We start from the raw sequence: 23,917 nt of genomic DNA, 5'->3' as shown, positions 1-23,917 counted from the left end.
CATTAAATAATTAATAAAAAATAAAAAACACCCTATACCTTGCTAAATTATGAATCACAATTTTGGTGTTTGCGAACCAGGAGTCACTGTTCCAGAAAAATAATAAAATAAACCTGGGAGACTTTGTTCCAGTATGCCCCTGTAAAAGAGATAGCAGTAGACCATAGCATGCAAGTAAATTCAGAATAATACTGAAGAAGTAAAAAGCAATGTATTGATAATCTAAGCCAGCCAGCCATCACTCAGTGTTATTGACAGTGACAAGATGCGAGGTGCCTCATTAGATGAGTTTCTTGTAACCACTAATGATAAAGTCTTTGCTCCCAGTCATGACAAGCAAATCACAGAAACATTTAGCTTTGATTTTAGAGAGGGCTCCCAGGTATACCTCTTCACTCAGTGTGTGTGAACAACTATTGCATGCTGAACACCTGCCCACATTACCATAGCCAATCTCAGCTTCTGACCCATTTCTGAATGGAGATCCCTCTCTATCCGCTGCACAGAGATTGCGCTTATAAAAAGTCACCTTAATTGATTTAGTTGTAGGAACGATCTGAGTTAGATTGCAAGTAACATAACAGCTGTACCAAAATGTAAAAAGGGACTACTTAGATAACTCTGTTACTAACACCGTTACTATGTAAGACTTGTCTGAACTACATGGTATTGACAGGGGCCAAGTAATGATTTCATAAATGCCTATTACTGTCAAGAAGGAGCAGGCCCAATATACGAACAGGTTGAATTGAGGTTGCACGGTGAGTAAAGTCATTCATTGGAAAACAATAATTATACCAGATGGAATAATGCTAATAAGGTATCTAATGCAAAACATAAAAATGATATAGAGAATGCAACAAATGAAAAACACATCTAGTAGAGTACAATGGTTTCCTAGAATATGTAGTTTGTTTATATGATGCCCGCAATGCATAGCAAGGGTATAATAACATAAATTCATTTTAATGCATGCCTAAAGGCTCTCTTTTCATGAATTATTGTGTAACATTAGTGATAACTCTATGGAGAGTAAAGAGTTCCAAAGACCACCTCACAGACACACACATTCTTGTTTTTGTGACTTATGTGGACATTTCATTGACTTGTATTCATTTCATATAGCCTAACCCAGACCTTTACTCTAACCCTAACTATTACCAACAATATTAACAACTAAATTCACACCTTAGTCCTAAACTGAACCCTGGCTTAAAGAAAAGAGCTTTACCATGTGGCAACCAGGATTTTGGTCCCCATAAGGACATAGGTCCCCATGACGTGACTGTATAAACAGACTGAATTCCCCATACTGTCATAAAAACAAGTACACATGCACAGAAGAGGAATCTGTTTTTGAATTTTGTCTAAAAGTACCTTGTAATATGTAGCCCGATAAAAGCTTTTTTAAACAATATTTGTCTATAGATGGATAGTAAAAAAATAAATATATATAAAACCGGCACACACATGCCAAATAACTTCACTAAATAATTGCGCTACATGGGTGACCTGAAGATTGCCCTTGATGCACAGCCCCAGTGTATTTCACTGCAGAGAGAAATTATGATTCTCAGGATGTAGAAATCCATTGTGTGCACTTGTGTCTTTTACTAGGGCAATAAAATCAAAAGCGCTGACCCATGAGGGCAACTATTCTTGTTGCTCCCAATACCATTGCCAAATGGCTGAATCAAATGCTTTGGATTTCATTGGCAGGAATTTACTTTCAGTCTGCAGAAAACACAATGCATTGCTTGTGAGGCAGTAGAGGAAAACAAACTTGCATGGCAGGCCTATTTAGTGTAGTTAATGTCTGTAAAATTATGAACACCATAAAATGTATTGAGTAGGAGTTTATTAGAATAAACACGGCTGATGTGATCAAAGCGTTGTGGTTTGGATCTATTTAGACACTTAAGATGTGAACAGGGTCATGTTTATATGTTCTATCATCGCTGCTCAAAATGCAGCTGGGCATTTGTTGAGGCTAAATTACCAGTTCCTGATCATCAACAGGTGTTGGCAACTCAGGGTGAATTTATGCTGATGGTGGTGGACTCTGTCGGCCATTATGGAAATAAGCTGATTATATGAGCTGGTGTAAAATCAGCACAATTTTGGAAGTAGATATGACTATTTCCATTGTCACTGCATATGATTACCCACTGCATAAATTTGAGTCCAACATAGCTGTTTTTTTCCTATTTTTTCCCCCAAAAAGAACCGAAAAAAGGCAATTTAAAAAACCAAATAACCAAGCCGAAGGGAAAAAATAAGAACAACAAAGAACAACCAAAAAAAAAAAAAAAAAAAAAAAACGGGAAAAAAATAAAAAAAAAGGTAACAACTACGAATCTCAAAAAGACAGCTGTTAATCAGGTAATGTATTTCAGACCTGAAACCTTATGAGTTTGGGCTGCATAGTATATCATGAATATAATGGGATTTCAGTATCAGTGTAAACAATATTCATTTTGCAAAAAACAGTTAGGAAATAAATCATTGGATTTTCAAACCGAAAGGAGAGTCAGAGAAATACCAATATTGTCACTGCAAGATTTTCTAATACTGTACAGAACCTTGTATTTATTTACTTTTTTTTTATACAACAAGGTATTTATTCGTTATTCAATGCAATTTTTTATTTAGGTATTTAATTGGATATAAAATTTGAAGGAAATATCAAAAACTATTACAAGAACAAAGAATACCACAACAACAAAACAGAATATCATTAGCCTGCAGCCATTCCCCAATGCATGAAAGCAACTTCATCATTTTAATGCAGGATCTGGTTGCATCTTCCTGGTCATGCTGCAAATGGAATTCCTATTGATTACTGCAGGCTAGGCCTCTGCAAAGGTCACAGCTATTAAACAAGAATCTTATCCTTCCTATATTGTTTGAAGATCATCATTTACGGCACACTAAACACTTATATTTCTGTAAACAAAACACTAATGACAAAATGCCATTCTCAAAGATAATAAAATAAGAAAAAATAAAAGAAAACTTGGTGTAAGATGCAACCACCAAGGGGCTACATCTGCTTACCAGGAGACATCTAAACAACTGACAGAGGCCAGTCTTACATGAGGGACATGTCACTTGCAGCAAATTAAAGAAATCATAGCAAGGTTAATTCTGTATTCAGTGCCAATGACTGCCTAGGTTCTGTTGCGGTAAGCAAGTTCCGACATTGTGTAGGGAAGCTGATGGGCACACTTCCTTTAGGGCTGCAATACACAGATAGGGCAGGAATTGCTGAAATTCCATTATAGCATAGAACAGCATTTTCTACATCAATTTATCCGTTTAGCTCTTGAAAAACGGAGAATAGCCCATGCAACTATATTGTATGCTGCTGCCTTCTGGCTCAAACTTAAGGTGTGGGCCAGATGTAAGGGTAAAATCACACTGTGTGGAGGGCCTGTCTGACAAACAGGCTGTTAGTCTGCCTTGATACATAAACTCTTCCTTGCTTCCTGGCTGTCAGTCTTAGGTTTCTAAACTCAAGAGAGGGGAACTGGGTCAAAGGAGCCTTAAGTAATTTCTGCTGGGATGTTCATTCACTTTCACAACCTGCAGGATTACCTTCCTCTGATTCTCCATGTTTATACATTTAGCCAAATGCTCCTTGGGCAGGGAAACACATTTTCAAGGTTATTGATTGTGTTGAGAAATCTCTGAGCGTGTATTTGAAGAAAAACAGCAACCAAAAAAAGTAGAATCTATGCACTTAGAGAAATCTTTAAGGCATATGGTTTTCATTAAAATAATTTCTTGCCTTGAACTGGCACACACTGATAAAGTTTTCTTAGATCATTAACGATTTAGTAGTAAACAGTGATCTTAAAATGTGCCCACATTCAAATTTCATGTTGTACTTAAGATTATTAATTCCAATTTGTAGATGGAATTGCTTTGTATTGTTGCAAAGGGAATTACACAACAAAACAGATATGACTTTAAACTGTAAAATTTAGTAAATTTTGCTTCTTCAATCTAGGGTTAAACGAAGAGATGTAAATGTGGCCCTTTCTTTACAAGTAGCTTTCTTACTTCTAAGTCTCTTGGTCAAAAATTGTCTGCCATCACATCCCGAAACACAAAGGGAGACTTTAATTTAGCAACACTGCACAATGGCAAGTTGCTATCAGGGAAAAAACCCCTAAAGTTAAAGGTCTAGCGCTCCTATTGGCAAAAAGTTACACAGTGCTGCTTTCACAAAAAAATCTCACCATTCATAGCCATTCATAGCTTTAATTAATAAGGCAGGACAGATCAGGGCAGTTGTTAAATCAAGTTTTTATCATTTGTGGCAGCTGGCCAAAATAAAGCCAATTCTTTCAAGGCAACAGTTTGAAATAGTAATCCGTGCCTTTGTTAGCACTCTACTGGATTATTGCAATGCCCTCTATGTGGGGCTATGTGCCTCCTCCATCTTCCGTCTCCAGATGGAGGAGGCACATAAAATTCTGCAGCACGACTTTTACTGTAACCGCCACATGCAGGTATGAGCAAATCTCCCACATTTTAGCTTTACTCCACTGGCTGCCCAGATATTTCAGAATTCATTTTAAAAGCCTTTTATTTTCTTTTAAATCCCTCAATGTCTTGCCCCACTGTAAGTCTCTGAGCTTCTACTTCCATACATACTTACTCGCTCTCTCAGGTCAGCTGCCAAGCTGCTCCTGAGAAACCCTAAAACTAGGCAGAAGCTCAGAGGGGACCAGACTTTTGCCGTTGCAGCTCCAAATCTCTGGAATGACCTGCCTCAGCACATCAGGCAGGCCTCTTCTCTGACTGTTTTAAAATCTCTTATCAAAACCCACCTTTTCGCTTTGGCTTTTGACACCTAGCAAGTTATTGAGCTATAGTTTATCCTTTTTTTATCCCATTTTATTTGTTTGATTGTGTGTTACTTTTACAAATATTTAAAGTGATTTGTCTTTTATCTGTGATGTTTTATTTATTTTATGTACAGCACTTTGGTCAGTTGTGTTTTTTTTTTAAGTTCTTAACAAATAAAATGGGATTGAATTGGATTGAGACAAAGTGGAAATAGTCTAATGCTGTTTTGGACTCTTCTTTGAATCTTTCAATACCTGATTATATGCCAGCTGTTATTACATATTAAATTTAATTCTTTCAAATGTTCTGTAGGTTCTACATGGCTTCATCCCTTTTGTACATAAAAAAGTCTTTAACTTCTATTTCTGTTGTTGCTGTGACACTTATTTTGCCCACTATGGTACAAAAATGGCTATTTTTAATTATTCTTTTATGAGGGTGTTATGTAACGTTTTCAATCCAGGACTCCAAGTACCCTTTAATTTATGAATAATTATTTTATTCATGTTTTACTTTTCAGTTACCTCATTTTGATATTTTCTTTGTCTTTTTGTTAACACAGTCCAGGTGATACGTATGAGAAAAGGCCAACATTACAACATTATTCAACCTAGTTTAATTGTCATTAATATAACTTATTTTTCTTAATTAATAGAAATAAAAATATATTGTTATTTTCCTATTATTTACTTTATGATATTATGTCTTTGAATAGTCTTTGTCAATGACATGTACTGCAGCCCTGCTTCTGTCAGTGAGCTCCAGGGCAGCTGTGGCTACAATGTAGTTCGCCAACTTCAGTGTGAGCTACTGCATTCTGGACCATTTGCAGCCAGTTAATAAACACTTGGTCTGAACCACAATATAAGGCATAACAATAATCTAAACTGGTGCTGATGAGGGTATATAATGCTTTTTTCAATTTCATTTGAGGGAATGTAAGATTTCACTTTGCTTAAAAGGTGCAAGTGGAAAAAGCTAGATTGGACAACTGAGCTGATTTGCCTGACTGGTTTAAAGGAGCTGTCCAGCATGATGACAAAATTGCTCAGAAATGAACAAACATAAGGGAATAGGGATAGAGGACCAAGCATGGCAATATTTTTAGTATAAAAAGTTCCAAATAATACAGCTTCGGTTTTCTTTTCATTTAGATTGAAGAAATTTTGGCAGAATTGTTTATCTGTTTAGATTCCAGTTACTATGGGGACTTTTTGTCATGATCTGCTCTGATAGCTGGCCTTAATTGCTAATATCATTCACCAGCCTTTCCCTCCCGGGCGTCTAACTACTCCTCATCTCATCCACCTCAGGTCAGGGCTTTATATTCGGTCCAGCCCAGCTATCGAGGTGAGATCATTATTTGTTTTCTGTTTCATCTGTTAGTCAGTTTTTAGTTATTTTCATGGTTCCTGGCAGCCAGTGGAAAGAGAGGGTTTTGTTTCTGTCTCGTTTCCTGATTGTGTGCAGTTCCTTCCCTGCGCAGTTTGAACGCAGGGAGGATCAGTTTTATCCCTATAAGGCTGGCTCCAAGGAGACCAGTTTAAAGTCCTGTTCATCCTGGTTCAACGTCTTTTCTCTGTTTCCTCTGAAACCACCGAGTCTGAGGCTGCCTGTTTGCATCTGTTCGTGTCATTCTGGGCACGCTTCTGAACTCTGTCAGACTCTGAACCTGTCTGAGTGCTCTGAGGATTCCTGGAAGCCTGGATCCTACTGTTCCTGCCTGATCTTCCCCTGATTTAGATTGTCTTCCTGAAAGCTCTCTGGGGTTGCAGCATCAGGGACACTCTGTGTGACACACACTGCATTGGTTGGAAGCCCATCGGCCCCACGCACCTCTCATGGACTGGTGACGGTGCTCGACTGGACTATCAAACCAGGTAAGTGACTCACACAGATAATCATATCCTGTCAGATGATAGTGGTCATCAAACTGTGTTTCTTCCACAACTAGAGTGTCTGTGATTGGGCGGTGCCCCGCCCCCTTCCTGCAGTTGCTGTGAGGCACAGTACCGCACTCCTGTTCTGTTTCTGTTTGTTTTAATGTAATAAATGTTTTTGAACTTTCCTCCTGACTGTCTCACCTTGAATACTGGGTCGATCTGCCCCATTTTATGACACTTTCATGAAGAAGAAGAGGACTTTGGGCGAAAGGAATAAAGTGGGGGGAAAACTATTTGCATTGCAGACGCTGAGGTGTCAATAATTTAATAATTATCTAGTTGATAGTGTGTGATGGTTATCTGTTTAATATCAGTCTGAAAGGTATCAGTACCCAGGTTTAGCAGATCATCTATCTAAAATCATTCAGACCAGACCGGGAGACAAAGAACATTTTTATGTGGATATACTTCACTCATTATGATTTTACACCTGATTTATTTTTGGATACAAAATAGTTTGGAAAGGTGCCAGAACAGCTGCTCGGAAATTTCAGAGGTTGCTTAATGATATGATGCCTCACAGAGTTTTAGTTTACCACCATCAGCTTTAATTGGATCCAGTTTTATGTTAAATGCAACACATACAATACGTTGCTATGGTGACGCAGGCTTTCAGCTTAGAGATCACTCTTGCACATTCATAAATATAAAATGAAACATCTATAGCACTTACAAATATATTGTGGCTGAAAAGGAAAAGAAAAATATGTTCAAGCTGACTGATGTCCCCAGGAAAAAAAAAATCAAACACGTACTCAAGCATTCTAGTCAGCCTTTTCAAAGGTCACACTTCTGTCCAATGAATTCAAATCTCAATGGGAAAAGCTTATCAAGCAATTTCTCCCCGCTATCCAGAGAAGAACGAGACTGAAACAGACCATATTAAAGGCTATTTCAACCCCCTCTCTGTGACCTATGAAGGAGAGATGGGCATCCCTACGCTCTATACATTTACATTACATTGAAAGCCAGGCAAGTGTGCAAAACAATAGAACACATTCTGTAATTAAAAACTATGATTTGATTAATTGCATTTTCGTTTTCGGGGTGTATGTTATTTACTTATATACATTGATTGGAATGATGAGTAACAACTGCATAAAAAAAGAAAATACACTGCTATTTACTGTAACACATTGGCAATTATAACCCACTATTGAAAGTCAAATGTAAAACCTTTGCCTATAAATGATAACGTTATTCTAACATTTTATAACTGTAGTTTACTGTCATGATCTTGGCACTGATAACTGGCCTGATTACTCACTTCATTCACCAGCCTTGCTCCACCCAGTTTCTAATTACGGTGCATCTGTTCAACCTGTTCCAGCCTCTATTTAACCTGTCCTCTATCAGTCATCAGTGCCAGATTATTCAAGCCCTTGGTGAGTCTTTCTGTTTGTCTAAGTGTCTGATTACCTGATCCTGACCCGTTCTGCCTTTAGGATGCTGAGTCTGGCTGTTTCCATTCTGATCTGTTTGTCTGACCTGTCTTCAGACTCCTACTGGATTCTGCCTGTTTCCCAAACCTGGGACTGATTCCTGACTCCGTCCTGGATTTCCCTTCAGTACCTCTTTGCATCTCTGGTCTTCTGGCCCAGACTTCTGGAAAACTTCTCGACACTGGCTATGCTCTCTTATCCTGCCTTCCCTCATCTGCTTGGATCTGAACTCCTTCCTGTTCTCCAGCCTCTGGGGCTTCAGTGTCTTGGAATTTTTGGGCAGTGTCCGCAGTGTCTTGTTGGCAGCCGACCGGCTCGCACAACCTCATCCTATGGGCAGGGACTGAACTTGAAGACCAAGTTAGTGACTCACACGTTCCTTATCATCCTCTGCCAGATTGACGTGGTCACAAACCTGTGTTCTCTTCCTGCAGAGGTTCTTGACTTAGACACCCTCGCTGTTCACTGCAGATCTGTTTCCTTAATAAACCCTTTTTGAGATATCAAACTGTCTGCCTGCTTTTATAACTGGCTCCTCTGTTCTGAGCTTGACAGTATAGACTGCTCCATAAATTTAAAGGTCCATTATAATTCATAAGTCCTAAAAGATTCCCAGGTACTTCTCTACCAACAAGAGACTTTACAGAGTTAATTAAACCCTCAACCAGGAAGGTTTCTTTCTACACTCGAAGGCCAGATGTACCATTCCTCCTTCAATGTAAAACTATCTGCATACTTTAAGCATTTGCTTCACTTTGCTTTTCTGTAATCAAGAAACATGCATTCAATTTCTGGATGCACAGATAGTATGCCAAATTATTGTCTCCATAAACAGTTTATGGGCACACTTCACTGGATGCACAAAGTTTATTATTAGCTGGCAGTTTGGTAGTTGGCAGGAAGGCGAGAGTGAAAAATGCAAACACAAAACAGTCGGAGTGGGAAAAAGAACTTGACAGTCAGTCAGGGCAATTTATCATCCTGTCAAACTTCACTGGCTGCAGCAGTGGGACCATCTACAGTGGAAAAAAAAAAGTAAAAAAAAAACCCCACCCCCATCTAAAAATGGTTGATTGTTAAAGTGAATGAGACTAAAAACATAAAACCTGCCAGACGGACACGTTTTCCACTTTTCAGGCATTGCACCTGCTTAACACCACTCTAGGCTGAGCCTCAACCTTGGGCCCAGATCTCCTAAGTTCTATTTATCTGCAAAAGAGGCTTAATATTGTTTTCATAATTTCAAACCTTTTTTTTGTAAATTCCTATTTGTCCATATAGATGTGGAGAAGAAACCTCACTCCGCAGTCCTGTAAGGTACAAAATACTGAATACTAGTGAACTACAGGTATTACAGCCTGAACCTCTGTGTCAGGGGGCATCTCAATATATGGATACTGTACCGAAATTGCCACTGAGGAACATGCCTGCAGGTAGAGATGGGCGATATGACCCAAACTCAATATAAAGATAGATGCACGACAATTACCTCAGCTTCTCTATCAGAAATAAAGACATGCGCAGGAAATGCTACACCTAAGGAGGATTAGAGAAGCCGGTTAACCTAACAGTTATGTTTTTGGGGTACCCGGAGAGAACCCACGCATGCACAGGGAGAACATGCAAACTCTATGCAGAAAGACCCCAGGCCGGGAATTAAACCCGGCACCTTCTTGCTGCAAGGCAGCAGTGCTATACACTGTGCCAGTGAGCAGCCCATCACATTACATTAAATATTAAAGTCTTGTACCCATTCAATTTTAAACATTGAACAATGTCTCATTGAACAGGAGAAAGATGTTTCCTCTTTTGTAAAAATTTTTGGTAATGGAGCCTTTTGCACATCTTTGAACTCAACAGCGTGGCTGCTGTATGCGGTGGAGGTTGGATGTGTTACTTTGAGTATTCCCGACAATTTTAAGACAAACTTTGAATTTCGTGTTCAATTGCTCAACGTCTATGGCGTAATTTTGGTGCCGTCGAACTGAGCGTGCAGTGAGAACAATGTGCATCGTTTAAACTCGCACACCCTCGCTCAAAATCGGTCTGCCGAGCACTCGACTCTGACAACGCGTTCTTGACTTCTCCTCTGCGTGCTCAGCTTCATCTCTGCTCTTGCTCAGCTCCATAGGATTAACTGATGTAATTTCGTTTACAGCTGTGCTGGACGCTTCATCACTCGGCTCATCCACCATTCTCTTTATTCATATAATGAGTCACATGATTACACACCTGCTGCAGTAAGGGGAAGGAAATACCAGACACTAGCGCACACAGGCAAAACAGCAGAATTATTTACCGAATTAACCAACATGGTAAAATTTGCGCAGGTTATCGTAGTAAATGACGGTAACAGTAAAAATCCAGTTTATTGCCCAGCCCTAACTGCAGCTGCAGGCAAACCCTACCTTCAGCTCTCTCTCCAGTCCACTTGCACCAACAAACAGACCTCTCTCATCTCTGTGCCCTCTGTTAACAAACCTAGCACTTCCTGTCAGAGACATGTTTTGTATATTTGAAAGATGAAGTTTTAATAAGATATTCTGAACAGTTTCTGACTGGTAAACGGTTTCTGGCTGTTTCTAACTTGCTCTTGCTTGACATGAGTTCCTTCTCACTGTCATACCTGAACACAGGATCTGGGCTGGAGGTGATCAGGCATGAATGAAAACAACATACAGCTGTAGAACCTCAATTGCCCCAAAAACAGTTTTTCCCAAAACATTCAGCACCCAATATGTTGTTTAAATATGTTATATAAACAGAGCTTTCAAATACATACAATTTCCACCTTGGATATAATTTAAAATATACCAAAACTGCTGTTGTTAAATACAAATATTTCCCTATAATTTCAGATATAAGCATCAACTAATTGAACTATATTTATCCTAATTAAAACATATTAAATAACCATTGTCTTTATATTATTTTGAGTGCTTCTTCTTTTTATTGCCATGTGTGGAAGACATTGTGGCTTGTTTAATGTCTTTTTAATCTCCCTATAAATCAAACGTATTACATTGAAAAATAGTCAGTCCTAGCTATTCTGAAGATTAAGGTTGGTCTGCAGCTAATGTTCTTAATAGACAAAAAAGGGGATTTTGAATAATAAAATTTTATGCATGATTTCACCTATTTCACATTTCATTTAGATTTTCATTATAAAACATTTTGATGGGGGTATATCAAGTCAGGGCTATTAAAATTACCGTAGTACAATCAACAAAAAAAAAAACACTGATTGGACCATTTATACTTCTTTACTGTGCATGACTTAACAATCACAATCTGGAATGTGCCGTGTTTTAACTGCATTCAAATCAGCTTAAGTCTAAATTATTACTGGCAATAAAGTAACTATATTGGTAGCTTCAAATATGTCAGTAAGTTGTTTAATTGTATTTGTACAACACCTAGCACAGGTCTAACACTACAATATAAGGCGCTTTACCATAAAAAACAAGCATTAAACTACAGTAGCCATGTGGAAAAATGTAGTTGTAAAGTAACTGAGCTACAGTTTTTCTAAATATCCATTACATCTAAATATTTTTTCCTGACATTGTTCTTTATCTACAGCAGATCTACTCCGCTTCAAAAACGTCAAAAACAAAATTGAACAGCTATCCTTACGTAAACACATCACCAGAATGACTGACAAAGAGGAAGACCATTTATTTGGATGATCCACCCGGAACAAGAACACCCTCCACTATTCCTTTAAGGTCCGATCACACAGACGGCGATTTTTTGCACCCAGAGTGATCAGTTTACATGTTATACCGATCTTGGCTCAGGAGCGCAGTGAATCGAATGTTGTGATTCTACTGAGGCAAAAGGCACGTTTTTGGCGATTACAGCGAAGCAAGAGTGACGCCACATCTGCAAAGAAAACAATAAAAAATCCACTCTAGAAAGCAGTCTCATCTAACCTCAGTTGTCTGGCTAATCTGTCCCAAAAACAGGATTATTTTGTGTCTCAGATGGAAGTCCCAAAGAAAGTTAGGAGGTAATGTGTTCATAAACACAGTGTCCATAGCTGTTTCTCTTATTTAATCAGGGTATCGACATATTTCCATCATAATTCTAAAAGTCTCCATGTACCCAGTGTCTGAGAAAGCAATATTTTATTTATCTACTTATTTTTTAAGCTTGCTCTCTCCTGTCAGGGCTGTAGCATGTTCACCTGACTTGGGGTGTCGATGACAGTCTTAACAGCAAGGCGTAAACGTCTTCACGGCGCTCCCATCGTGTATATATGCAAATAAAGAGGTAAACATGTTTACAAACACAGTTCTTACACTAACTGAAAGTCAGGGTATTGGCATATTTCCATTGTAATTCTAAAAATTTCAGCTTAACCAGCATCTGTGCTGAAATGTGCTGAGGAGGAAGCCCAGATGACAGTCTGTCATAGTTCCACAGAAAGCACCCTTTCCTCTTTGTTGATGTGATTTGTTAATATTCGAGCCTAAAGAAAATAAAAAAAAAATAAGTGTGTACAACACATACAAACTTGCTTTCCTGCTTTCTAAACACTTTTCTTTGAATGGCATGCAATTTAATGAGTGGTCTTTTACAGTATCTGCTCTACCCCATACAGAGGGACACATTTTTGTTAAGGGGGAAAAAAAAAATTTAACTTGTTGGCCAAAAGAGATTTATTCCATTAATGAGATCTGCAAAATACTGCAAATCACCATGTATTTTTAACTGTAAAATCCTAATGTGTCTGAGTTTAAGAAACACTTAAGGATCCAATTCATACCCTAGAAATAAATACTGGTATTTAAAGACGATCACCTTTACTTCACCTTAGGTTACTTGTGGTATATTATTATTTGATTGATCATTATCGACTTAAAGAAAACAATACGCTTTTGTTTATGATATGATTGCATATTCTCGCTGCAGTCATGAACACTGGTTGGGGTGGCCTGTTTTGCATATCCAAGGGACTTTATGTATTTCCATGGATGGCTAATTAGCCTATTACAACCTTGCAGTTGTATCATGTCTTTCATAAGATTCACCCTTACTTCAGCTGATTTAGACACCTCATGGCAAAAGGCTTCTCTTCTGATGTGCTGGGAGACACTCTGTGATTACATTTCGTTGTGGGTACTTTCATTTGACCAGCATATCATTTCCTTCCCTGGCATACTTTGAAGTGTGGACACTTCAAAGTAAAATGAGTGACTGCCACTTGGACTCTGAGGATGGCTCTTTTGATCATCTTTTGAAAACTCCCTTAACGCAATCAGGGCCAGAGCACAGGAGAGGGGGGGATTTGACAGCTATAAGATAAATGCCGTCATCCTCACAGCTATCAGATAAGCACTGCATGCTTTAATCCATTAATATGAAAATGAGGAAGGACTAAAAGGGACTTGGTCTGGGATTTAGAGTAAGAGTTATGCTTGGAATGAGTTTTCAAAGCAAGAGTCAGGATTTAAAGAAATTAATTAAGTGTGTGTGCCTGGCGATAATTTTAATATAGATACAATTTGTAATGCACACTTAATTATCATTTGCCTTCTGCATAGCATATTAATCTTCAACTACCCGGCACTCATACAAATGTTTATTTCATATTAAAGAAATGCTCCTCAGCAATTCTTCTTTTCAGAACACTTTCTTGAAAAAAGATGAATATCTGAATCTAATATTTTAATACTATATTTGTTAACAAGTTCAACCTTGAAGAAAAGAGATTTTTTTGAATCACATTTCTCACTGCATATCATCCATCCATTCATCCATCCATCCATCCATGCATCCATCATCATCAATCCATCCATTCATCCATCCGGTTGGAATGAACTCACCTAATGGGGTTATGTGTCTCCAAGAAATGGTAGGCTCAGGTTTCCCAGTGGCTGTGCAGATGAGCGACACGTTGCTGCCCTCATTTACTGTGATGTCAGAGGAAATGTCATATATCTTAGGCGGAACTGCAAGAGAAAACAAAGAAGACGACAGAAACAAGATTAGATTTTTAAATGGCAATCTCTCAATCAGGCAGCAATCACATCTGTACGCAGGTCTGCATCTGAAAAAGGTTGGGTCAAGACATGACTTGTTTTCCTGCTCTGAGAAAGGACATATATTTAGAACTTTACTGTCCTCTCATCAGTCGAAACATAGCAAGACATTTTTACATTTATATCCTTATCACACTATGTGTTTGTTTCTGTGGTGTAGAAGGGCATCTACCTTAGGACAAGTTGACAGTCTTGAGAAGCACAATTACCAGATAAACCAGGCTGCCATGGTCGGGCATTTTGAAAAACTGTGTATAGCATGTTTAAAGTGTTTCTTAAATATGCTGCAGCAAGGACAGAAAAAAACATTACTTGAACTCCTGCTAAGATTTGTTGTCCTCGCTAATCTAGATTCACTCAGCTGATCGTACTGAAATTCTGCTTAATATCATTTACAGTGAGGAAAATAAGCATTTTTCTGTTAAACTCTGCTATTTTCCAAGTTGTCCCAATTAGAAATCATGGAGGGGTTTGAAATTGTCCTCATAGGTGCATGCAAACTGGTGGAAGTCAAATGAAAGGGAGTATCTACTGTTGGCTCGCCTTGCTAAACATTATCTTTGTGTCCCAGGGACCAGTATTGCATCGGAGAGGGTATTTTCAACAGCTGGTGACATTGTTAATGCAAAGGGAGCTGCCTAAGCACAGATCATGTCAAAAAACTTATTTTCATTCACAAGAATCTCATAGTTAGTTAGAGAAAATGCCTTTATGCAAATTGCAGTGTTGTAGGTAAAGTTTACTAATTTGCAATACTTTTATTTATACAAATTTGCACTTTTTTTTTCAAATTCTTCTTGAATGAAAAAGCTCTTAAGTTTCAGTCCAACATTTGACTCTAACCTAATTAAGAGTAATAGTTATGTCAGAGATTGATGCAGGATCCTTTGTATGATCATGCAATCACTCCTGTTACAGTAGGTCACCAGAGTGTGAATAGTTCTTCTTGAGCTAACAGTTTTAATGGCAATAGGTTCATACACTGAAGTTGTTGGTTGTTGTGCAGATGAGCAGATGATTGGCCTCTGAAGTCCAAGTTAAGCATTATAGGAAATAAAACAACTTTTTTTCTCGATGGTTTTGTTGTGGTGAGATTGTGCTAAGCCTGTAATCCAAATGCAGGTGGTCCAGTCTCCAGTCCTATTCTGAAGTCTGACAGCATCTGACCCAAGTTTAACTTTACTTTGTGTTTATTTGCCAGTATTTTTTGGCCCTTAAAAAAAGAAAATACCTTTATGCAAATTGCAGTGTAGTAGTTAAATTTTTTTTCATTTGCAATACTTTTATTTGTAAAATTATTTTTGTTTATTTTTTTTGTACATCCAAAGTTTAAACTGTCCGGTTTACAAGTCTGTACTTTGTGTTTAATGTGAAGGAAAAAATGAAATACATGTGCAATTTACACACTGTTGAGCCACTTTCATTATTGTAAAAGCAGATCGAATTGAAATTATCTGATTCTGAGCTGTATTAATCGGAATCGGAATAAAATACCCAGCCCTTATAAAGACACCTGTCCACCCCATACAATTAGTATGAATCCAACTACTAACATGGCCAAGACCAAATAGCTGTCCAAAGACAATAGAGACAAAATTGTACACCTCCACAAGGCTGGAAAGAGCAATGGGAATTTTGCCCAGCAGCTTTGTGAAAAAAGGTCCACCATTGGAGCAATCATTAGAAAATGGAAGAAGCTAAACATGACTGTGAATCTCCTTCGGACTGGGGCTCCATGCAAGATCTTACCTCGGGGGATCTCAATGATCCTAAGAAAGGTGAGAAATCAGCTCAGAACTACACAGGAGGAGCTGGTCAATTAGCTGAAAAGAGCTGGGACCACCATTTCCAAGGTTATTGTTGGTAATACACTAAGACTTCAGGGTTTGAAATCATGCATGACATGACAGGTTCCCCTGCTTAAAGTCGTATGGAAGCGGCCTGTTCCAACAGTTGGCAGTTCCGAATTCTCCCGAGTGGTGCCTGACTTTATACGAGTGAAAAAAGTGAATGTGATTGGTCGTTTATCAAGTGGGCGGGATTGTTGTGGCGGAAGGTTCACAAGCAAGTCTGGTTGTGGCCAGTTTCTCAGAAGCATTTTGCTAACCAGTTAGCAACTTAGTGCTAGCAGGTTCCCAAAGGGAAATTACATTGGGACCAAGTAGCACGTAGCAACAACGCTGTCAAGGAACGCTATGGACAGCAGAAACATGCAAGAGGAGGAGAGTTTTGTGTCGAAGGACGTGGATCAGTCTCCTCCGTCATATATTTTTTATTTAGAGGAGGAAAGCAGGGACAAAGTTGTTGTGGAAGAGGACGCCAAGGCGGCAGAAGCTTGGTTTGGTGTAGAAGGCTTACAGTCGTACGTGTTTGAGCCCTTGCCTCACAACGCTGGCAGCTCGGTTAGCTCTACGCCTGTCGAAGACACAGGCGTCCATCCCCGTGAACACTGGGACGGAACTCAATGGAAAAGTAAATGATTCTTATTTCAACCATTGTGTATATTAGCTATGACATATGAATCAAGGTGCTATGACCGAAAAAATTTGATAAGTGTTTTTCTGCATATGGGACAGGACTGCACTGTATTAAGGAGGGGATAACAGCGCCATGTATTGTGAGATTTTGGGGAACAACCTCCTTCCCTCAGTTAGAGCATTGAAGATGAGTTGAGGGTGGGACTTCCAACATGACAATGACCCTGAGCAGACAGCCAGGATAACCAAGGAGTGGCTCTGTAAGAGGCATATCAAGGTTCTGTCATGGCCTAGCCAGTCTTCAGACTTAAACCCAATACAGAATCTTTGGAGGGGGCTCAAACTCTGTGTTTCTCAGCGACAGCACGGAAACCTGACTGATCTAGAGACTATCTGTCTGGAGGAGTGGGCCAAAATCCCTCCTGTTGTGTGTGCAAACCTGATGAAAAACTATAGGAAATGTTTGACCTCTGTAATTGCAAACAACAGCTACTGTACCAGATATTAACATTGATTTTCTCAGGTGTTAAAATGCTTATTTGCAGCTGTATCACACAAATAAATAGTTAAAATTATGCCTCTCACAATGGACAATAAGCTACAATGACAATCTCAGACCTCTTCATGATTTCTAAGTGAGAGAAATGTACAGGGTGTTCAAATACCTATTTTTCTCACTGTATTTGTACTACACAAGAGTAAAAAAATATGCTGATATTGTAATAATGTTAATTAGACAATTCACAAACTGTACTCTCCAATACAAACAGTAACATCTCACCATGTTAAAAGAAATAAGCCTGTTTAGTAAATTAAAGTAAATGAAAAATCTCAATGCTAATGTGTACGATTTTGTGTTAGGATTATATGTCTTGCTTTAATCCCCAAACTAGAGGAATACTGTTTGCATTGATGTTAAAGATGGGATAATGTGGTTCTAAAGGCTCCATATGAAGCACAACCAGACATGATGTGACGTTATGTGATATCCATGCAGGAGACAGAGTGTCTGATTTTGGAGGTTGAGGACTGAACTCTGAGTAGCTAGAATAGCATGGTCTAAATGATGTCAATACCACCTTACACAAATCTTCTCTATTAGATTTGTGCCAAATTTAATTACATGAGATTGGACATGAGTGAGAGAAGGACAGTTGTTATGTAGGAGAGGAAGATGGATAGCAGATCCAACAGAGTAGAGATATGGTTTCATCCTTATTACATAATGTTTCTAACACTTTAATGATAAAACTGAGGTAATAGCAAATTAAACTAGGCTTCACAGTCTGTCTTCTGCTTCTGCCATTCAATCAAACAGACATGAGGAAAATGATATTCAAGCCCTTCTCCAAACACTGTCATCTTACATTCACCTTGTAGTTCATCACACAATGTACATAAAGCAGTTTGGAATTCCTATCATAAATTTTATGGATCAGTGTCACATTTCAGTTACAACTCAGTTAATTAGAATATATCCGATGATTTGTTTATTCCAGTTATTGTGAGGGTTATGACTTACAGCTCACAAAACCCAAAATTCAGTTTCTTAGAAAATTGAAATACAAAAAATCATTCATCTTACATACATTGTTGATCAACACAGCCTTGGGGTACTCTGCTGACTTGACAGTTACCAGCAAACAACCACAGCCTCTCGCCATGGTAGGAAGAGTAAGAATATACATACAGTATATATACTACCTACATTTGAAGCATTGTCTCAGCCAAAGGGATCGGGATACTTAGTTTGCTTGATGCTGTCATTTTGAAAATAGAGGTAGGGGAGACTTCAGACATGAACATTTTGTGTAATGCTGACACCACATGCAGCACCACAAACCGATTGCATCATTTCTGAGAGCCCTCAGCTCTGTCGGTTATCAACATATCTACATGTGATATATGAATAGACAGAGGCAGCTTAACTTTGCAGGTTTATGGTGAACATGTTTTGCGAAGGAGGTTGGTCATCGACGCTAATCACAAATAAGGTACCACAAGTGAATGGTTGTTCACCTGTTCTATTAGGACATAATAATGGAAAGTTGAGTGAAAGAAAAAAGGTGGTGATAAAAGGAAGAACAAGCAACAGTGAAAATGAGGCCTTGGGAGGATTATGAAGCAAAACCTGTTCAGGAGTTTGGGGAATATCCTGAAGCGGAGGTCTAAGCCTGAAAACACAGCTTGAACTAATCTACACACAGAGGCGTCTAGGGGCTGGGCTAACACAGTATCAGCCTGGCCAGACTGACTGACTTACATGGGGTGTGACTCAGTCTGGTTAGGCTAAATACTCTACTGTCTAAAATAGACCAGAACAATCACAACTGGGGAGGCGGGCCCACAATGCAACAGCACTTCTCTGTGGTCCTAAGACTGTAATGGAGTGATGTTTTACTGATGGATGGGATGCAAACAAGACTTTTCTTGTGTCACATTCATAAGCATTGGATTGGTCATAAACTGCCCCTCCTGCCTTTGGAATCCCTCTCTACCTGCTTAAGCAGGCTAACAACATTTCCTTCAGTGTTCGAGCTGATCCCCCCTTTTGGTTGCAGGAAAGTTTTCTTTTCTAATTATGAAAAATTATTCACTTTATACATAACTCAAGGCCACAAAGTGTGAAGAAAGATGGAAAATGTATAGAAACCAAAGAGTCACTGCCTAAAATAACAGTAACTGCTGTAATGACCATGATGTCACTTTGGTTGAAGGAAAAGCAAATGTACCTTATCTAAATGCCCGGTACAAATATTATGTACATATATTATGCTTTATGTACAAATATAATTTCTTAGAATTGAAATTGGGGCATTTATATCAGTAAACAATAAGTAAGATTAAGATAATATATGTGACGAAATTATTTCATTTGTAACAAATACAGTTAAGTATTTAACAATTTTGAATAGAATTACTGAAACAAAAATCTCATATGCAGAGATTTAAGTTTATTAAGTTGCACGTGAAGCTATGAAAACCACATACTCTGCTAGAAAACAAAGATCTTCATGGTACACATGGTATGTTGCACTCCCATAAATCTATACAGACAGTTATCAACTGCTAATATTTAATATCTATGTTAATCACCCATACATATAAAATTATTGTTCTTGTGCAGAGGAATTAAATAAGGAGATCCTTATTGTACAAATAAATGTTGTGTTTTTCCAAAGTAGTGTAAAATCTGAATAAAAAAAGAACTCATACTCAGAATAATATTCAAACTTTAAATCGCTATAATATGAGAACCTAAAACTTTACATTTTTTTTAAGGAAAACTTAAGTATTTTTATTCAGTTGGACAGGTGATGGATTTATAGTCTTTATAAGTCCTATTTTGTTTTCAGTATGCATTTCCTTCTTTATTTAATACTGCTTTACCTTAAACTGTTTTAGCTTTATTTACTAATTTTGTCCATCCCTCTGGATTTAAAGTTAGTTTTACTTCCTGATCTTATTAAAATCCAGTTCTCCAATTGCCAATTAATTCAAAGTGTTTGTCCACCACTGTTTGTCACCGAGTACTTTACACCTTTAAATTTTCTCCTTTGTTGTTTGGCCGGTCTGACTGTGACTTGCAGCTCTCTGCTGTCTGCCTGTTCATTTGAATCTTAGGATTTGTGAACCAATTCTCAAGGTCCTGAATTTTAATTTAACAACCAACTGCTTTCTGAGCCCTCCTGCATTAATGTTCTCACTTCATCTGCTTGATTTAACTAGCTCTTGTCAAGCTGTTCTTCCATTGAAGCATTTATATTTAAATAAACAACAAACTTGAACCAGGTATAAGCCTAATTTATAAGTCCCAGCACAAGTCAAAACCTTTGCTATTAAAATAAAATGTAAATATAACCTTTAAATAAATGTTAAATAAGTGAAAAACATCTGATTTAGCTTATCATAGTGGGTATACTGCTATGGTTGCAAACTTTGTAGAATATTGAATAAGGGACATAATAAGGGACAACCAACAATATCAGTTTATTCATGCCTTTAACTATGTGTGTAAATTGTTTTACTAAACATTTAAATCAAACCTGGACACCTAATTTTGTTTTCTAATATGGGACAGTTCCTTTTAAAGGGAAAGTTGACAACCCTATATACTGCTCTCAGGTACCTTATAATGACTAAACCAGAAATTCTTTACATAACAGTAATTGATCCATATTTAAAAACAATTAGTACTTTAATTGTTCGTAATATATACTAAGAAAGGCCCAGAAAGAGCAAATTTAAGGAAAAAAAATATGAATTCATTTTTATACCGAGCAGCTCATCAGCAATCCCTGCTGGACATCACTTATAATCATAATTGGCAAGTTTTAGGCCACTTAAATCCTCTCGGAGCTTTGATGTTAAAAGCTTCGGTATTTAGGCTGCTGAAAACACACAGGCACAAACGCAGCCACCCACAAAGGCATTTAAACACATTTGGCTGAACACACATGCAAGAACATGGACACAGTGACGCACTTACACACACCCACACACACACACACACACACACACACACACACACGTCCATGGGCTTATGAGCCCCTATTTTAATCTGGAAGATTTAAATCTCAGAGGGGGCTTTTCTGCAGTGGACTGTGTTATACAGTAATGGATTCTTAGTCATCTGGGTCCAACAATTCCACTCTGTGATCCTGCCTGATGCCTGCCTTTAAAAACAACAAAGGAAAAGTTGATTCAAAAATGTCTTAAGTTCCTCTTTAATACCAGTAACATCTTCACTGTCACATAGTTCTTCTTAATCATTTAATTCTGTGGGTTTGTTGAACTATTCCTCATTAGCTTTTATTTACTAAACTGAGTCAAAGAACATAGAGAATCTTTGCCTAGAGAATTCAGTGAGAACAGAAGCAAAATCTTCAAAAGAAAATATGATTTTAAAGTGAAGCCAACATTTTGAAAAACAGATTAACATTAATTAATAAGCAGGAAAAATAACACTGCTAGAGCAGAAACCCAAATATCCGCATAAACAATATAAAAAGACATAACCTTAGTTTTTCCACAAGCTTGTATTAAATTGATCAACTCCTGTTTTAGGAATTTTTCATCAAATCTACAATTTGAATTGCACATTGCCAGAACAATTAGGAATATATTAGCCCTTTCTATATGTTATCTCTTTCTAGTCATATGGCTTTATCAATTTATCAAAAACTAACACTTTTATTCCTTTAAACAGTTAAAAAAAATGCCCAAATGAAGATGTCTTAGTTATTCTTATTAGCTTTTTATATCTTAATGACAACGTTTTATTACGATGGAAGTGAACCTTTAGGTTTATCTCTGTGATAATCTGGAAGAGCATTCTTTACCTCGACAGGTCTGATTTATCCTTGGATACAATTTTCAAATGTCTGAAGGTGCCACATCATGGTGAAAATTGTGTGAATCAACCTCAGAACAAAAGCTTCTTGTGAGAGTCCTGCCTGAAGCTGGTAGAGGGTAATCATCTGCGGTGAACAGGAGCTGAAAGGACACTCAAGAGAGCATGAAGCCTTTCTCCAAAAAGCAAAATAAACATCAAGATTACAGTTTGCAAATGCACTCAAGGAAAAAGACCTTGACTTGGAGCTGTGTCTTTTGCAAAACATAGTTTCACAAAAAAAACACTGAAGTGCTTTTTTTTTAATAGCAACTATTACGTTTTGCAAAAAGAGGGGGAAGTTTGCAAACCAACAAATTAGTTGCAAAGCTGCTAGGGGAAAACAGTCAATTTTTCAGAGTGGCCATCAAAAAAGTCTGATCTTCTACTATAAACATATGGAGAGAACTGAATTAATGTGTGAAAGGAACATTTCCAACAACCTTGACTCGGTTGCACCGGGTAATTGTTGTAAAAAAGTTGTGAAAGGGCTCAAAACATTTAGGCAAATCTTCACACTACGGAAGTGTATGGATACATTTTCAAGTTAATAAACTCAAAATAAAATGAAAAAATGCAAAATCTCTGAAATATCTTTCATGGCGTTGGGAATATGAATAATAATGCAAAACAATTTAAACAAGGAAAGATTTTCTCTTATTTTGAATAAGGCATTGATGAAAAAAACAGAACTTATATCTCTTAGAGAGTGAGTCTTATGAGCTGTTTTTAACTACCTTAATTAAACCTGTGGGCTTATATTGTAATGTAAGAATGCAGAGCTAACAGCCCTCCTCAGGCTATGATAGCATTAAAGGCTTCCACCCACAAGTCAAACTTTGAGGCCCGAGTAAACAAGCTGATTCAGACTGTGGCTCTAAAATATTACATAGAAGTGAATCTGAGGTTTTCTGTCATATGGGGGGGTAAGAGTCAGTTCTGATCAACAGATCTGGATCTAAATTAGATTAACATGGAGGACCTACAGCAGGAGAAGAGCAGAGGTGATGTTGAATCTAGGTTATTGGTTGTCAGAGTTCTCTGTTTACTTGCAGAGGGACCCCAATGTTGACACATCTCCTCAGTGTCTGATAGCACAAAATTGAAAATGTTGGCTGTCTACTGATCCTATCTCCCTTCAGGCAAGGACTGGGAGCTTTTCAAAGGTTTAGATGAAGAACACTCAGTTTTCAGTTTTAAGCAACTATAGCACTGTTGCTCTACCAAATAAAGGTTATTAAAAAAATATTTCTTAAAAAAAAAAACAGATTGAGTCATGCAGCATACATTACTTAGATTTAATTACGAGGTTAAATGTAGTGAAAACTTTCTAACACGGAAAATATTAGAAAACGAAGAAAGTTGTTCATCAAACACCACAAAACCTTTAAAAATATGCAACAATCAAACAACTCATAAATAAAATAATATTCCTTTTTTTTCTTTTGAAAATATTCTAAAACATATTGTCAAAAAAACAAAACAAAAAAACAAAAAGAACCTGTACATTTTAAACCATTGACCCAAAATCAAAACATGCCACTTATTTATTTACATTCAGTTTGTGAAACAGGAACCGGGGCCTCATTTAGACCTCCCACCAATAGCATGCAACTGCAGGCAAACCCCGAAATAAGGCAACACCAACACTATGACTCAACAACCTGATCTTTTTTTTTAGCCATTCATTAATAAACTTTCCAGTCCTTTGAAGAAATTAAAACTCCATTGTACTTAACAGACTTTTCATCCCGAAATC

General features: G+C 37.7%; 1 protein-coding gene across 2 annotated transcripts in view; it reads right to left on the bottom strand.

Moving 5' to 3' along the window:
• Positions 1-23,917, bottom strand: part of negr1 (neuronal growth regulator 1) — a 221,910-nt gene that overhangs the window by 92,319 nt on the left and 105,674 nt on the right. For both annotated transcript variants that reach the window (XM_015389834.1, XM_015389835.1), the window contains exon 3: positions 14,074-14,199. In XM_015389834.1, coding sequence (XP_015245320.1) covers positions 14,074-14,199 — 126 coding nt within the window. The remainder of the gene's footprint in view (positions 1-14,073; positions 14,200-23,917) is intronic.

Source organism: Cyprinodon variegatus, unplaced genomic scaffold, assembly GCF_000732505.1.
Source record: "Cyprinodon variegatus isolate N-32 unplaced genomic scaffold, C_variegatus-1.0 Scaffold475, whole genome shotgun sequence".
In the NCBI taxonomy this organism is placed as follows: Eukaryota; Metazoa; Chordata; class Actinopteri; order Cyprinodontiformes; family Cyprinodontidae; genus Cyprinodon; species Cyprinodon variegatus.
Note: the sequence above shows the minus strand (reverse complement) of the source record. Positions and strands in the feature narration are given on the sequence as shown.